The sequence below is a fragment of the Caretta caretta genome, chromosome 15 (assembly GCF_965140235.1).
Source record: "Caretta caretta isolate rCarCar2 chromosome 15, rCarCar1.hap1, whole genome shotgun sequence".
Lineage (NCBI taxonomy): Eukaryota > Metazoa > Chordata > Testudines > Cheloniidae > Caretta > Caretta caretta.
The window spans coordinates 11,772,194-11,789,774 of record NC_134220.1 but is presented as its reverse complement, the minus strand read 5'-3'; the positions used below and the strand labels follow the sequence as shown (position 1 = coordinate 11,789,774).

The window sequence follows — 17,581 nt, the reverse complement described above, 5'->3', positions numbered from 1 at the left end:
ATTGCACTTAATATGGAAATAAGTCTTCCAGCTATAAACAATCATTGAGATGGATACAGGACTTTGTGATGGTGACTTTTGGAGAGCTAAGGTTGTTTGCATACATGGAGGTTGTAAAACATTGCCAGGTCGTTATGAAAACTATTTTACCATTATCTATCATGCGCTGTTTGGTCAGGATCATGAGGAGACGGTCCACTTCAAACACACCCACTCCAGGTGTGATAACCACAGACATCTGTCCAGTCCGGTCAAAGTTGCGGTTTATGTAATGCTTGTCAAACACTATGAGATAAATCAGAATCAAGGAACAGACATATTTTAAAATAAAATTATGTTAAAGTTTTCATAAGCGCTCAAGAAATAAACTCACTACTGATGGTGCTAGGAAGCAACCTTCCCCAAACACAGGAATGCAGCCAGTTAGTGCCTACAAGGCCATGACCAAAAATGTTTGCACCCTGATTTTCAAAGACATGGTAGATTGGCAGTAGAGTTACGCAGAAGGTTACAGATGATGGGTGTAGGCATCTATATACATGGGTGTCTGTCCTGTCAGCTTGAGTTTGCTTTACTGCCACTTACACAAGATGTCAATGACAGTGAGCAACAGGATCAAATAGTATGATATGCCTCTTTACAAAAAAATAAAGCCACTGCATTATGGTGACTGGAGGACTCTGATATATAGAAGCCACACCAATACACATTTAGACAAAGGAAAATTAAATATTTAATGCAGACACAGCTTTGCAGTTTGTTCCAAGAAGCTAAACTGTCCAGCTTCAGATCTTTCATCTTTAATATCAGTTCTCACTGAAATAGATACAGACTAGTTACTGTTGAATGAAAGAAGTGACAACTTAAATAGTTTTCCCCTCCTTGCTTTCACAGGTTAGTGTTAGGCAAGCAGCACTCCACAGAAAGCTATTGGCTGTAACTTTCTGTGGTCCCACCTCTCTGTACTTTGCACAAATTTATGCTTCATTACTCACCATTGAATGAAAGATTTATGGCCTCCAGGTAGTTCCCTTGTGCTGAGGTAGAATTATACCCTGGGGGGAAGCCATCTGGACAAGAGATTGAAAGAAGTAATTTCATTTTTAATATAGGCAGACAAATGGACACTTCCTATACTTCAGAGTTATTCCCACACCTCTCCCCTATGCAGAATCACAACCTGCACTTCCTAGGCCACCTCAGACAGAGCCACAAGAAACTGGAGGCAGCAAGACTGTCATTTGTGGCATAAGCATTGGAACAGGCAACCTCAGTGTAGAGTGTTGCTAGACGGAGAGCTAGAAGCTTTGCAGCTAAGTTTCACTTAAAAAAACCACCACCCCCTGTCTTCCCCCCGGGGAAAAAAAAACCCCAAAACACCTAAGGAAGATCTCCCTACCTGCCTGCTCCAGTCGCACCAGCACCGGGTACTGAATAAAAAGTTTTTTAATGGTCACAAGCAATGACGTCCACTCTTCTCGTCTCTCATTCTGAACTACAACCCTGAAAGGAACACAACTTTTGAGGACCATGGAAGGAAGGAGAGCACGAGGCTTCTCAGATGAAGTTTTAAGAGGCAGAGAAGGATGCACAAGCTACAGCTTGAGGAAATGAATGATAGAGAAGAGAATGAATACTTCTGCAACTCTGTCTCCCAGGTGAGATAGCTACCACACATCTTATTATGTGTATTGGTATCCATTCGTACCCACAATGTGCCAGGTGCTGTACAAACATCAAGGCAGGCAAGGTCCCTGCCCTGAAGACCTTACAATCTATGGCTTATACAAGATCTTACATTATAGCCTACATGTAGGACAGAAATATAGTAACATGTTCTATGTTTAATATGGAAAAGCATCATTTCTTTTTAAAGGAGGAACTGGCATTCCAAGCTGGACCAACTTTACCAGCTGGCGAAAGCTTCAATAACCATATCCCATCCTGATCAGTAGACACAGAACTTAACTGGAAATATAATCAAAGTTTCAGCACTGGCAACCCACAAAGGGTTCACCTGTCCTTTGGCTACTCAAAAAAGTAAAAATTCTAAAGACAGCCAAGTCTTACATAAAATGCTACCATCAGCACTACAGAGAAAGCCCTAAAGCCTCTGAAGTTTGTCACTGATTTCTATAACTAAGCAGCAGTATGACTGTGTTGTGTACCATCCACTCAGAAAGACAATTCAGCAAATGTGAGTGTAGGGAGAACTGGTCAATATGCGAGGACTCAGAGAGGGGTGTCTCTCATTGTGCTAAGATCTTGCCCTTGTGATGTATTCTAGCAAGAAATGGGTCTCATTAATAAGAATTACATATGTGTTTGTTCAAAAATATCCCCTAAAACACAAAACTGTCACAGGGGAAAATATACTTGTAGAAATCTTCATAAAATCTTCCCTCGTGATCCTGCCGAATTGAGGCACGGTATATCTCAGGAAACTCATCTGAAATGGAGAGGAAAGCAAGGATGAAGATGGTTCATTCAGAAATCTGAAGGGGGTCCCAAAGGCTTACTCCCCTTTTTAGCCAAGGGAAGTTATTGCTAGAGCACATCTAAATCTGTAAGAAAAACTTCAGATCTCTCTGACAATATTAAATTTGGTTTAAAAATGAAGTCACAGGGGTCTTTCTACAAGAGTGAGTACTTTGGGGACAATTTGCATATATGCTCTTGTCATAAAAATAAAGGGAAGGGTAACCATCTTTCTCTATACAGTGCTATAAAATCCCTCCTGGCCAGAGGCAAAACCCTTTACAGGTGAAAGGGTTTTGCTTTTCAAAGGGTTTCACCTTCCCTTTATTTTTATGACACGCCCCCTAAATCACAGATAGGGTGAAAACACTGGCTGTGATTTCTTCCTGGAGCTCTAGGAGAAAACAGAGTTAATAAGACACATGCACCTCTAAATATACTACCAACTGTATAAAGATTAACAATATTTTCCACATCTCAAGGACGATTTTAACCAGTTGATTCTGGGAAACTTTCACGGGAGAGTGCATCAGCCACTTTGTTAGAAGCTCCTGAGATGTGTTGGATGTTGAAATCAAAATCTTGGAGAGCTAAACTCCACCAAATAAGTTTTTTGTTATTTCCCTTGGTGGTATGAAGCCACTGTAGCGCAGCATGGTCGGTTTGCAGGTGGAAACGCCGTCCCCAAACGTATGGGCGTAGCTTTTCCAAAGCGTAGACAATAGCTTAACATTCCTTTTCACTGATTGACCAGTGGCTTTCCCTCTGAGACAGCTTCTTGCTGAGAAACATGACAGGATGGAACTCTTGATCCGGTCCTTCATGCATTAAGACTGCTCCCACACCACGCTTGGACGCATCTGTGGTTACTAGGAACGGTTTGTCAAAATCTGGGGCCCTTAGCACAGGGTCAGACGTGAGTGTCGCTTTAAGCTGGTTAAAGGCCTTCTGACACTCTTCAGTCCACTGAACTGCATTTGGCGGTTTCTTTTTGGTTAGGTCTGTCAGTGGGGCAGCGAGGTTATCTTAGCTTCTTAACCCTTTACAGGTGAAAGAGTTTTGCCTCTGGCCAGGAGGGATTTTATAGCACTGTATACAGAAAGGTTGTTACCCTTCCTTTTATTTTTATGACAGCCCCACATCCTTTCATGTTAGGTTTTTCCTTAAAGGATTCACATAGGGACTGATCAAGCACCCACTGTGTTTGGCACGGACTCCTTTGGACAGAGAGTGCATCCACCTAACACAAAAAGGGAAGCTGTGCTCACCTTTTGAAATATACTTGAGTTACAGTACAAGAAAATAAGGTTCTCTGCAAGTTTACAGATACTCTGATCCCTTCTCATCCCCACCATTTCCGAGGATAACAAGGACTTAACAGAAATTATAAAAACAGACTCAGAGTTGTGCAAGTTGTACATATGCAATTTTGAAGACTGTACGTATCTCCTGAAGCATCCACTGTCACTGATATTCCCTGCGTAACACATTCTTAATGAACTCCAGAACACAGCACCCAATAATGGAATTAAGTTCCTCACTGGCACAAACTATTGTTAGCTAACACCAGCCTCTAAGAGATAAGGGGGACAGACTGAAGACAAGAGTATGGAAAGGTGGGGCAGGAGAAGGAGGAGAAATTATTATTCAATAGCTTCTTACCTATGGATTTTGCTTCATAAAAAGTTCGAGAAAATAGAACCACTGTCACCTCATGGCTACAGTTCTTCTCCTGTTCAAGAGGAATAGAAAGAAGTTGGGGGTGGGGGAGAAGAAAAATAGTTCTTCTCCCTGAAATCGCACACTCATCAGTAAGTGACTAATAGTGCACACATACAAAAGAATAGGGAGCAGAGATTATCACAAACAAAAGGAGAGCAAACACTGATACACCTGTAATCAACAATGCACGGGGCTTATATGGCTGTACAACACTGCTGTGTAGGTCCTGTAGTGCCAAGCTAGTAGAAGGGGATAGGAGGCATACTACGCACCATTCTCTAAGAAGACAACTTCTTGCCAATGCAACAAATGGCACTAATGAGCTGTAGAGAGCACCTGAACCAGATCTCCCAGTCTCCCTTCAAAACGGAAATATGGGCCCAGGTGAGGAGTTGAGAGAAAGAAACACTGAGATATCCAAGAGGATAACCAGAGGGCAACTTCTCCTCCTCTTCCCCCAGTCCCAATATTAAAACAAACTATACTCACATCTCACAGTTTCCAGCTGCATAAAGTCTTACGTGGCTCCTATCAGTTTCATAACATTGCCAAAAAGCAGCACGGAGATAAGACAACCCTAAAGTGTACACTTCTCGCCTCCTGGACACCTGGCAATGTCAGACACACTTTGCATGCATTTGACATGTTCAAGATTTAGGGCTCTTGATTATTTAAATCTACCCTTGCCCTCTAATTTGTTGATTTGACATTCACCCCTATCTTAAGTGTCTTATTCAAGATTGCTGTGATTTCCTTATTTAAACTAAACTTTTTCGTGCCAGGGCCCTTGTTTGTGAAGGTCCATGACTAAGGGAGTTATGACCACTGGAAATTACAACTGATGACTCACTAAATGTGTAAAAAAATCAGGGTCTTATCTTTTAACTTTGAATAGCCGGCTTGTGGCTCTTTTTAAAGAGGATATCAGCACATTAGATAAACAAGTGATACTGGAGAATGGACAAATACATGGGATGACTTGTTCTTTTAGAAGCAGGCTCTATACGAAACTGCAACAGTACCTTCCATTTGGTGAAAAGATCAGCAAGGAAACCGTTCACAGCTTTCTCAAAGTACAGGTCCCCTGCAAAAAAAAAAAAAAAAAAAAAGCAGCACAAAGGTATCAGAAAGCTGCCATTATTTTTATTACACACGCACCCACACACTTCCCTGTTTTGAGGTAAACTTATCTTGAGGGTTCCAGTACAAAAAGTTGTATTAGGATCAGGGCAGCCCACCTTACAGGCATTAAGAGTCACTGCTGATGTTACCAGAGAAAGGAACACGACAAACAACAACAAGCAGGGCTAAGGTTTTAGATGATGGGAAGAAAAGCACAACTTTGGTGTCAATAGCAACTGACCCTAACTTCATATTTCCAATGCATTGTCTACGTACAAGGCAGGACATTTAAATCAAGTACGTGAGAAAAAGTTATCTACATACCATAGATGTCAAAATCCCACATTTCACAGCTCATCTGGATAAAGATGTAAACCATGGCTGAAGTTGAGCGGAACACCACCTAACGAGGAGTGAGAGATAGTGTCATGTGGTGACATACCTGCTGAAGGCTTCATAAGGTTATTAACTAGAAGGAAGCTGTTTAGCTCCTGAGCAGTTATCCCAACATTCTCTAACATGGGCATTAATTATTAAGCTACACATAAGCTCTGCCTACATAGGCTGCACTGCAGTAACCTCTGAGGGGTTTGCTTTTCAAAGTCCTGTGTAATTCTTAATATAGTTGAACTCATTGCACTGGAGAGTGTTAATCGTGTGATTTCTGGAATTTGTTATTCTCCACATCCTTCATAGCCAGCAGCATGTGTCACCATTAATTTGTGAGTGAGCAATAATGAAAAGGAACTTGCAAGGGTTTCACTTAAAGTATTTGTTGGTGAATGGGGCAGCACATTGTCCTTTGGTAAAATTCCATTTTGTTCAGAGTTTACATTTCAGCGTCTCTGTTATATTTTCTGCCAGTTCAGAAAACAAAAAACGAATAGTTAATGAAAACTTTCTGTTAGGGCTGTCAAGCAATTAAAAAAATTAATCACGATTAATTGAGCTGTTAAACAATAATAGAATATGATTTATTTAAATATTTTTGAATGTTTTCTGCATTTTCAAATCTATTGATTTCAATTACAACACAGAATACAAAGTGTACAGTGCTCACTTTATATTTATTTTTGATAACAAATAAAACATTGTAAAATTTTAGAGCCTACAAGTCCACTCAGTCCTACTTCTTCTTCAGCCAATCGCTCAGACAAACAAGTTTGTTTACATTTGCAGAAGATAATGCTGCCTGCTTCTTGTTTACAGTCACCTGAAAGTGAGAACAGACGTTTGCATGGCCCTGTTGTAGCTGGTGTTGCAAGATATTTACATGCCAGATGCACTAAAGATTCATATGTCCCTTCATGCTTCAACCACCTTTCCAGGGGACATGCGTCCATGCTGATGATGGGTTCTGCTCGATAACGATCCAAAGCAGTGTGGACTGACGCATGTTCATTTTCATCATCTGAATTAGATACTAACAACAAAAGGTTGATTTTCTTTTGCGGTGGTTTGCGTTCTGCAGTTTCCGCATCAGAGTGTTGCTTGTTTAAGACTTCTGAAAGCATGCTCCACACCTCGTCCCTCTCAGATTTTGGAAGGCACTTCAGATTCTTAAATCTTGGATCGAGTGCTGTAGCTATCACATTGGTATCTTTTTTTCATTTTGTCACATTTGCAGTGAAAGTGTTCTTAAAATGAACAACTTGTGCTTGGTCATCATCCGAGACTGCTATAACATGAAATATATGGCAGACTGCGGGTAAAACAGATCAGGAGACATACAAATCTCCCCCAAGGAGTTCAGTCACAAATTTAAATAACACTTCTTTTTTTTTTAAACAAGTGTCATCAGCATGGAAGCATGTCCTCTGGAACCATGGCTGAAGCATGAACAGGCATATCAATTTTTAGCGCATCTGGCACGTAAATATCTTGCAATGCCAGGTATAATAGTGCCGTGTGAATGCCTGTTCTCACTTTCAGGTTATATTGTAAATAAGAAGTGGGCAGCATTATCTCCTGTAAATGTAAAGAAACTTGTTTGTCTTAGCGATTGGCTGAACAAGAAGTAGGACTGAGTGGACTTGTAGGCTCTAAAGTTTTACATTATTTCGTTTTTGAGTTCAGTTATGTAACCAAAAAAACCCTATATTTGTAAGTTGCACTTTCATGATAAAAGAGATTGCACTACAGCAGGGGTTCTCAAACTGTGGGTTGGGACCCCAAAGTGGGTCGTGAGCCCATTTTAATGGGGTTACCAAGCCTGGTGTTGGCCCTGGGCCCCAGCAAGTCTAAAGCCCAAGCCCCACTGCCCAGAGCTAAGGTTACATGCCTCCTGCCTAGGGCAAAAGCCCTTGGGCTTCAGCTTTGGCCGCTCACCTGCGGCGATGGTGCTCGGGTGGCAGGGCTGGGGCGGGCTCGGTCTTCGGTCCCCCTTCCTGGGGTCATGTAGTAATTTTTGTTGTGTGAAGGGGATCACGGTGCAATGAAGTCTGAGAACTGCTGCACTACAGTACTTCTATGAGGTGAATTGAAAAATACTATTTCTTTTATTTACCATTTTTATAGTGCAAATATTTGTAATAAAAATAAAGTGAGCACTGTAACCTTTTTATTCTGTGTTGTAATTGAAATCAATATCTTTTAAAATGTAGAAAACATCCAAAAATATTTAATAAATTTCAATTGGTATTCTATTATTTAACAGTGTGATTAATTGTGATTACTTTTTTTGATCGCGATTAATTTTGAGTTAATCGCGTGAGTTAACTGCGATTAATCAAGCCCTACTTTCTGCTCATAGCAACCTCAGTCCAAAGAAAAGAGCAACCAAAGGAGATAATCAAATAGAGAGAAATCCGATATACAGTAACATATTAAACATCAAAACTGCTACCAAACCAGTAATATGGCTATAGCCAATGGCACAGTGGCAAACTCACTGGTTTGGTAGCCCTGAAACATCAGCTGAAGGAAAGGGAGAAAAATTTTAAAAAAATCCTACCCGGGTATCTTCACTGATGTACCCACATGTGACCTTCTCGCTCTTAACCCATAGCTCACCCACTTGTGCCCTATAAGCAAAACAAAGAAAGGAATTCAATGCAAAAATAACCTTTGTTAAAGAGAGTTGGTATGGAGATTAGAGAACTACACACTATGTTCTAGCTAGAGATACGACAAACATTGCATTCATTTGGGACATTAATATAGCCCTTAACGGTCTTTGGGTAAAATCAACTGAAACAAAACATACTTTAAATGGCTGCCCCTGCATGGCACCAGTGCCAAGTGACCTCCCATTGCAGCTCCCTACCACAACCATTCCCTCTTATCACCTCAACACCAATCCAAAGGAACCCTTCTTTTGCTCCCTCTCACCAAATCTCTTGTCACAACAGTATTCCGTTATCACCAAATACCAAAGGCAAATTATGTGGCACTCCCTAAACCAAATGATTAGATTTGTCCCATCACTAACTCCCACAAGTCACCAAATGACATAAAGAAGACCACTAAAATGTGGAGCTTTAAGGTCTTTTGCATACTGCTCAGAATTCCTGCCACAGGTTTATTTTTTATCAGGTGCAATTCATTCCTTTTCATTCCAGATCAGAAACAAGCAGCCTGCACTACACCCATGAAGTGACCAAACAAAGAATTATGCCACTGAATCAGTGTCAGAACACAGGGACAAAATGAAAATTCCAGGGTAGTAAAAACCAGTGTAACCATGGGAAATATACTTTATGGCTCTCTTGGAACAGAAAGCATTCAAGATAATTTCAGCCACAGTAAACAGCTGACATACATTCAGTTATTCCTGTAATGAGGCCCAGTGTTGCTCAGACAAACAGGTCATGTCCTCATTTGGTATACTTTCCTCTGCCCCATCAGTCATTGACTTAAGAGGGATCACTACCAACAGAATTCTCAAGGCCAGCATAGTGCTTAGTGTTCTGCACTAGCATGATCACTCCCTTGTCCAGCATCAACAGCGATATCTATCAAACAGCACATAGCAGGGAAAGCCTATACCTACACCTCTGGGTGACATAAGAGCAGCAGTGACAGTCTCTACAGGAAACATCATCCTCATTGCTGGAAACAGTTGAGCACAATACATGAAGTAAAGGAGGTTAGTGATCAAACAGCTCCAGAAGACTGGAAGAAAGTGAATGCTGTGCCAATATTTAAAAAGGTATATGGGATGACTTGGGTAGTAATAGGCTTGTCAGTCTGACATTGATCCTGGGCAAAATAATGGAATGAATCATACAGGACTCAATTAATAAAGAATTAAAGGAGGGTAATATAATTAATGCCAATTCACATGGGTTTATGGGAACTAGATCTCAGCAAACTAATTTGATATATTTTTGATGAGATTATAAATTTGGTTGAGAAGATAATAGTGTTGATTAATATATCTGAACATCTGTAAGACATTTGATGTGGTACTACTGCACAATATTTTCATTAAGAAACTAAATGATACAAATGCAACATGGCACATATTAAATGGATTAGAAATTGGGTGGCAGATCTCAAAATGTAATTGTAAATGGGGGACACAGAGAGGATACGGTTCCAGTGGGGTCCTGCAGGGATTGGTTCTATACGATTTAACATTTTTATCAGTGACCTGAAAGAAAACATAAAATCATCATTGAAAGTTGGCAGATTGTGCAAAGAATGGGGGGGATGGTAAACAATGAAGAGAACAGGTCACAGATACAGAGCAATCTGGATCATTTGATAAGATGTGCACAATCAACCACTGTGTTTTAATATGGCCAAAAGTAAAGTCATACATCTAGGAACAAAGAACGTAAACCAATACTTACCAGATGGGGAACTTTATCTTGGGAAGCAGTGACACTGAAAAGGACTTGGGGGTCATGATGGATAATATCAGCTGAATATGAGCTCCCAGTGTGATGTTGTGGCCTACAGGGCTAATGTGATGCTTGTAAACTGTGCAACCTTGGGTAGGAGTAGAGAGGTTATATTATGTCTGTATTTGGCACTGGTGCAACTGCTGCTGGAATACTGAATCCAGTTCTGTTGTCCACAATTCAAGAAGGATGTTGATAAATTGGAGAGGATTCAGAGAACAACCATGGGAATGAATAAAGGATTGGAATTGGAGAATATGCCTTACAGTGAAAGATCCCAGGAGCTCAATCCATTTAGCTTAACAAAGGGAAGGGTAAGGGGTCACTTGATCACAGTTGTTAAAGTACCTAACAGGGGTGAACAGAAATTTGATAATAGAGGGATCTTCAACCTCCCAAATAACAGTATAACAAGAATCTATAGCTGAAAGCTGAAGCTAGACAAAGTCAGACTAGAAATAAGGCTCAAATTTTTTAACAATGAGGATAATTAACCACTGGAACAACTTGCCGAGGGTTGTGGTAGATTATCCATCACTGGTAATTTTTAAATCAAGATTGGATGTTTTCCTAAAAGATACGATCTAGTTCAAAAAGGAATTAATTCAGGGGAAGTCCCATGATCTGTGTTATTCCGAAAGCCAGACGAAATGATCACAATGGTCTCTTCTGGCTTTATAATCCACAAATTGATTAAATAGGTAAACTGGGGAGAAAAGGGATACTTAGAGCTTTGAGATGGGAAGAGGGAATGTACTAGAGAATAAGATATTTCAGAGACTGGAGTGCAGAAAATTTACCTGCCCTTTGTTTGTTCTCATATTGGGTGTGCTCAGCTCATTGATCTAATGGCACAGGCAACAACAAATACGTTTACTGTACCTGGGCAGGATGGCTAAAAGCAGCAGCTTTCTGCCTTGACATTTTCATTAATTAATAGCTAGCAGAGTTAAAAATATGGTATACAAACCCCCAAGGCATTTCTTCTTTCATTCAGTTACTTGCACAGCCAGATATCTCTGCATATAAACACTTCTCTACATCTACTCATAAGAATAAATCAGGACAATTCAGCACTCACCGGATACCTGCAAATTCCACCTTTTGGGTGACATAGGCACATGTGCTGACCTAAGACAGAAGAGTTATAGATGATGGAAAAAGCAATAACTCTCAAAGCAGCTAGAATGAATCATAGGAAACAGTTGTTAGAACCCTGAGATCCTGATCCCCCTCCCTGAAGTCCACCTTAAAGGCTGGAGGCCACTTAGCACATTTACAATTAACATCTCAACCTAGGGAGTATTCTGCTATGGCTTGCGTAGGTAAAGGGATATAGTTTAATGTAGCAGAGAGCACACGAGCAAGAAAAACAGCTATCCTTTATCTGGTATACTGCTCATCTGATTGGACACTAGCTGCACTCCAGAATACAGAAATGTGGGAATTCTCAGCTGTTGTCTAACAATGGCAATGTCATGAAACAGTTAATTCTAGCACATTTTTGGCTGAAGTTCACTTGGACCCAACCTCTCCAAATATTCTAAATTCTTTTCACTGAACAAAGAGTATGATGAACAGCCGTTAGCATTGTTGGCTACCAGTGATCCACAGTAATGAACACTATTTTCCAGAAAAAGGTTGTGAAGCAACTTAATTAAATACTGTAATATTGTTACATACAGTTCCCACTCAAGTCCCACTCACTAGTACACAGAAAGGAAGGAGGCAGATTTCTGCCCTTGAGCTTTTCCTCAGTGCTCCATAGCTTTGCATGATAGCCATGTTCATGTCTCATGTTCCTGAACAGTGAGAAAAGGCAGTGTCCCCTCCATCCCACACATTACAACCATAGGCCTTACCAAGCTTTTTTTCAGTCGCCACATATCCCCACGCCCAATGTATTGATCCTTAAAGGTCAGCTCCACCAGGTCAAGAGTCACATCCTTAAAAAAGGAATCAGTACATAGATTTCAGTGTGTGTTCCCAATACAACACTCTCTTATATGACCTCATGTTACAAGAAAGGCCCTTTCAAAGCAAGTGAATGCTCTTAAAAGGGAAGGCCTAAAACTACAACTACTGAAAGCTCATATGGCTGGAATACAGGGACAATCATGAGTGGCAGGCTGGCATATTCTGGGGATTAGTGAAGTTCAAAGTAAAGGTCTAAGCACACTCCCCACCCCCAGCGTTGATCTGAAGCACAAGAGAAAATACCTTTTTACAAATAACAAACAAAGGGGGAGGGGGAGCTTTATTCTAACTCTAAGGCAAATAAGATCTCTGAAGGACTCCCATTTGTGCTAAATTAGGAGTAGTCAATAGGCAGACCGTGAGCCAAATCCAGACCACCAGATGCTTTTGAACAGACCCTGAAATCTTTTTATTTACTTATTATGATTACGTTATTATTTTTATTATTTTCTCTGGAGTCTGGACCTTGACAAAGAAATATGCACCTTGACAAAAAAAAAATGACTTCCCCTGTGCTAAGTGCAGAGGCAGATGGAAATATTGTTATTCACGGTTGTAATATTACATACCTTTGGGTCGACAACATTCACATGGACATCCTGGTATGGTCTCAGTCGGAATACCTGAGCTACAGTCTGATCCACACTTATAGTTTCTGCCATAAGGAAGAGAAAAATAGGAGAATACTTATTCCCATTTAATCCATCCCTTGCTATAGCCCCAATGAGAGAATGGGCCCTGCTTGTGGACATACAAAGTAAGCCATTATTTTGACAATACATTTTAGATCTAGGTATCCACATTCCACTTGAACAATGTGAATGGAAACTGCCATTGTCCTGAGTCTTCCAAGCAGTTTGCTGCAGATAGCAGGCATGCAGCCCCCAACAGATCCATGAGAAAAGCAGAGATTTGACAAGTTGCAATAAAGAGAGTCATTTAAAAAAAAAAAACCCAAAACAAACCTAGAAATTGTGGTTAATTTCATTGTGATTTCCTCTGTTAAGCCTTATAGTCACACTATAAGAGTCTGGAATCTTACCTTTTTGCAAATCTTCCTTAAGTGACTTCACTTGCAGGAGCAGAGGGCTGGAACACAGAAGACAGAAGGTGAACAACGACATGGAGAAACCAGCCATCTATCCTGCTGTCACCATGGAGGGCTTGAATTCCTCCATCACAGTAAAGGCACCTCAGCATAGGGGATAAGCTAGAGCATTAACAATACTCACCTAGCAGAAAAGGTGCTCAGAACCAGACAATTTCTAAGAGAACAAGTTAAAAAATCCCTTCCCCTTGATCTGATCAGCCATTACCGTTCTTTACCCTAAAAAAGCTAATTATTATTATACAAACCTATTCCTCAGGACCCATGGGATTAAGGAACCATCGCTATGTAACAGCAAGAAAGAAAATAAAGGCCTGAGGACCTACTTCAAGAACAGCTGTTACTGATCCCAAGTATGGCCAGCAAAGCCTCTAATGCCACATAAGACGGAACATGTCAAACTACAGAAGAAGGCCATTTGATAAAGTCACCCCTTTATTTCCTTTCAAACAGAAAGATATAGCTCTATGCTACAGCAAAATATCTATATTGCATACCCAGTGGTCCCTCAGTATCTACTCACTCTTCAAGTTGTTACACACTAAAGGAATGGAGAGATTAGTATTTTAGGTGCTCCAGCTACACTTGGCTGATATTAGCAGAAAGACAATTCACCTGTACTCATCATTAGGGTGTGCAATCTCAACAACATCTCCCAGCTTGATGTGAAGAAACACTTTGGGATTCATCATTAATTCGTCATCTGGAAGACAAAGATAGCAATTCAGTGAGGCAGCCTGCAATCAACAGATAAAAATGAAAACGCAGGAACTTATGCACTGTAATATGCTGTATATCCATCTGTTAATTTACAACTCAGTACACCCTTCAGACAGAGTCCTACGTCCTGCCAGTGGGACCCACAAACTCTGAGTCCACACATATCCACATGCAGCAATACGACCTGGCACTAGAGCCTCTCCCAATTCTGTAGCTAAGCAAGAGGCAACAGGGATAGCAAAAAAGGAGGCCAAAATGACAAATGAAAAGGTGTCAAAGATATTTTATGTCACAGAAACTAACATTTTTACTGTAATCTGGCACTTGTGGATTTTAATTTGTATTCTACAATCAATCGGCTTTCCACCTTCTGACGAGTGACATTGTAGGTTACAAAAAGGCTAATCCCTTAATATTTTGTTTGAAAAAGCCTAACAAAAATGGAAATCAGCTTTGTCACTGTTAAATTAGAAAAATTATGGAAAACTGCTGATTATTCATTAAACCAGCAGTCCTAAAAACACTTATGACTCAATGGATACTGACCACTGCCCCCAAATCCCTTCTTATGTATGACGAGTTTGTAGACCTTGTTGGTTCTCATTTTGAATCCTGGTTCTTCTCAGCTACTCCAAGTAAAGAGAACAGATGACATCTTGTCTCCCTGGTAAGTAAAAACAAAAACAAAGCAAAGAAACTCAGCCCTTTCCTTATTATAAAACTCTTCTACAGCTCTACATTTCAAGAGGAAACCTTGGAGGTTCCAGTCTCACAGAGCAACACCAGCATCACTCATGCTCCACAAACAATGCGCTTGTAAAAATTCCATAGCTGCCTAAGATTTCCTATTTGTCAATATGCTTCATGCTGGTCACTTACGACTTGACAGTCACTATTATGATAGAATTTGGGTCTTTCATATGAAAAAGACAGGATGCCACACTTTGAACTAGAAAAGAATTTCTATTATCTGTTGACCGTACAACACAGTTCAGGAGCACTTTCTCTCTCACAGAGTCACACACACACACAGTCCAGAATGTAAAATTCAAGCCTAACTCTTTAACCAAAATGCTGCAGCTTTTCTGAGCTGCAAACTGTCCATAATCCTTCAGATCAATCCCCACCCCCCATGACAAAACCTGGAGTCAATACCTCATCTCAGTGACACAACCCACGGCATAATGACAACTCCTGGGCCAGCAAAAGGCCCCCAGCCAGCACTGCCCGCTACACAGACAACTACAGGGGTCAAGGAATCCGCAATTAGGGGTGTCAGATCTCCTGCAGTCCAATGCTCCACCTACCCGTGGGAATGAGCCCCCGTGGGAGCAGACACTCCCCAGCAAACAGAAACATAGAAATGAAGGGCTGGAGGGGACCTGGTCCAGACCCCCTGCCCTGAGGCAGGACCATGTAAACGTAGTGTCTCCATCCCTGACAGGTGTGTGTCCGCCCCAACAACGCAGTGACCATGCCTGAGGGTGGACCCCTCCCCCAAAGAGAAAGAGACCCCCCCCCATCCTAGAGAAGGGGCAATTCCTCCCATCCCCATGACAACCACGCCCCCAGAGGGGAGGCAAATTCCCCCGCTCCCCGCGGAGAAGGAGATGAGCGAGAGGCAAATAAACCCCCAAGCCAAAAACTACGGGGGTGGGGGAAGGGCCAGAGCAGGCCCCGGCTCCCCGATTCTTACTGGTCCCGGCGGCGGCTGGAGCCAGGGCAGGGGGCGGCTCCCGAGGCGAATCACCAGCACAGCCCACAGAGCGGCTTCACTTCCTCATCCGGGACTTGCGGAGAGAGTGCGGCACCATAGAGACGGGAGGGGAAAGAGAGGCTTCCTCAGACGGGACCGCGCCACCGCGGGAGCCGGGGCCCGTGGGCGGGGGTAGCCGTTGTAGGTCCTGGCCCGGGGGCGGGGCGGGGCGGGGCGGGAAGGTGTCCTTCCTAGCCAGTTCCCTGGCGGTCCCCCAAACCTGTGGGCAGAGACCAAGCCTGAAACATGCAGCCCCCAGCTGACAGTATCAGACAGTCCTACCCAGGTGAAAACGGGGTCGTGCTGGGGGAAATGGCTCGCTACTAGTGAACAAGGGGTTAACGCCACTCCTCCCCCATGGCCGAGGCGGAGGGGAGGAATGACTTGGACAAAACAGACAGTGAGCACAGCGTGTTGGGTGAGCCTTTTGGCCGGGGTCAGAGGATGAGGCGGTTGATGTTCCCTTAAGGGAAAGATCTTCCTGACTGTAACTTCGTACTCGGTTGCGTTTAGCTTCATAGTCTCAAGCATTCTAGAAGTTCACAGCCGCGGGTGCTGCCTGTTTGGCAGCTTCAGTGGGGTAACTAGAAAGCGTTTACAGTTTAGACGATAAAATAACCCCAGAGTGGGCTGAATACATTCTGAGATTGAAGGCCCAATGAGTTTATTAGACTGGGATATTGTTACTTGTTAGTTAAAAGTAAGCACCATCTGGTTGTTAGGTTGAAATTAAATGTTCAATTTTTAAATATGAACAATTATAAACAGAAACAAAAGCGGTTGCTAGACTGCTATAAGTAAACTTAAAAATTTTGCTTCTTTCTTTTCCCTCATCATTTTTTACCATAATTTCTCCCTATTTCCTTTTACTTTGCCTTGGTCCTCTTTCCTTCCTATGTCATGCAGGTTCTTTTCTCCTGGACCGAGAAGAATAGGCTGTAAATCAGCAAAGGCCAAATCCTGCAAACTGATCATCGTGGGCACACCCCTGCATTTGTATAGAAACTAAATGTCTTCATGAGAGCATAATGGTGTTCTCACATGGATAGATTTTCAGAATTGGGATAAAAGAAAGAAACTTCAAGAAATAATGGGAAAACACATGCTTTTAGGATAGCTATTGTGGGGACATGAGCACTGCTGATCTTAGGGATCAGAAAAAGGAATGAGAAGAAATGCCAGATCTTGTCTTTTAGCATGTAAACTCTTTGAGACAATGTCTGTAATTTATTATATATTTATACAGTGCCTACCACGATGGGGCTCTAGTTGGGTTGGCTTTTAGGGGGTTGATTATGAGATAAATGTTTTAAATAATATGAAGTCTCAGATAGAGGGCCAAACTTCCTCCCAGTCAGCTCAATAGGAATTTTGCCATTGCTTTCAATGGGAAAAGGATCAGATAGTGAATCTGGAGGTACGTGACATATCTTTTCTCAGGAACATAAGTGGGTATGTTTAAAAAAAAAAATCATGCCTTTCTTCTTTGTCCATTTCTGAGAAATGCACAGTCAAACTTTGTATGGATTTTAACTTTTCCAATGTCTCTTCATTTACACATGCTGAGTATAACAGGACAAATTTTGTTTTATTGCAGGAGTTGGCATGTGTTCCACTATATCATGCCACCAAGTAGCATGTTGTTAAGAGCGTTCTGCCCATCAGCATGGAACCTGGGCATGTTCTACCTGTTTGTAGACTACAAGGCATTTGTATGTGACACAGTGCTGCTGACTTTATGTATTTCACTTGGTAAGTCGTGCTGTGGTGAAGTGGGGCCAGCGGGAGAGGTGCAGTGTAGTACTGTAGCGTGGGAGGAGCAGCTGGGAACACTAAGAACCTTTGTGTGGA

General features: G+C 41.7%; 2 protein-coding genes across 20 annotated transcripts in view; one reads left to right on the top strand and one right to left on the bottom strand.

Moving 5' to 3' along the window:
• DEPDC5 (DEP domain containing 5, GATOR1 subcomplex subunit) overlaps window positions 1–15,790 on the bottom strand; it is a 67,300-nt gene extending 51,510 nt beyond the window's left edge. For 13 of the 16 annotated variants that reach the window (XM_048822169.2, XM_048822177.2, XM_048822181.2 and 10 more), the window contains exons 1-15: window positions 15,671–15,788; window positions 14,521–14,638; window positions 13,870–13,957; window positions 13,189–13,235; window positions 12,716–12,801; window positions 12,032–12,115; window positions 11,251–11,300; window positions 8,276–8,345; window positions 5,647–5,725; window positions 5,223–5,284; window positions 4,141–4,210; window positions 2,377–2,449; window positions 1,400–1,503; window positions 996–1,070; window positions 151–285 (exon numbers count right to left, since the gene is read on the bottom strand). In XM_048822169.2, the coding sequence (XP_048678126.1) occupies window positions 151–285; window positions 996–1,070; window positions 1,400–1,503; window positions 2,377–2,449; window positions 4,141–4,210; window positions 5,223–5,284; window positions 5,647–5,725; window positions 8,276–8,345; window positions 11,251–11,300; window positions 12,032–12,115; window positions 12,716–12,801; window positions 13,189–13,235; window positions 13,870–13,957; window positions 14,521–14,578 (1,081 nt within the window). In that variant the 5' untranslated portion in view covers window positions 14,579–14,638; window positions 15,671–15,788. Of the gene's footprint in view, window positions 1–150; window positions 286–995; window positions 1,071–1,399; window positions 1,504–2,376; window positions 2,450–4,140; window positions 4,211–5,222; window positions 5,285–5,646; window positions 5,726–8,275; window positions 8,346–11,250; window positions 11,301–12,031; window positions 12,116–12,715; window positions 12,802–13,188; window positions 13,236–13,869; window positions 13,958–14,520; window positions 14,639–15,129; window positions 15,255–15,281; window positions 15,458–15,670 lie in introns of those variants that run through there. The other 3 variants (XM_048822189.2, XM_048822172.2, XM_048822171.2) reach the window with 3 other exon arrangements.
• A 112-nt stretch (window positions 15,791–15,902) lies between these two features.
• PRR14L (proline rich 14 like) overlaps window positions 15,903–17,581 on the top strand; it is a 36,786-nt gene continuing 35,107 nt past the window's right edge. Inside the window, exons 1-2 of one of the 4 annotated variants that reach the window (XM_048822165.2) lie at window positions 15,903–16,016; window positions 17,328–17,482. The gene's annotated coding sequence lies outside the window, so the exon portion shown is untranslated. Of the gene's footprint in view, window positions 17,483–17,581 lie in introns of all 4 variants that reach the window. The other 3 variants (XM_048822164.2, XM_075120238.1, XM_048822166.2) reach the window with 3 other exon arrangements.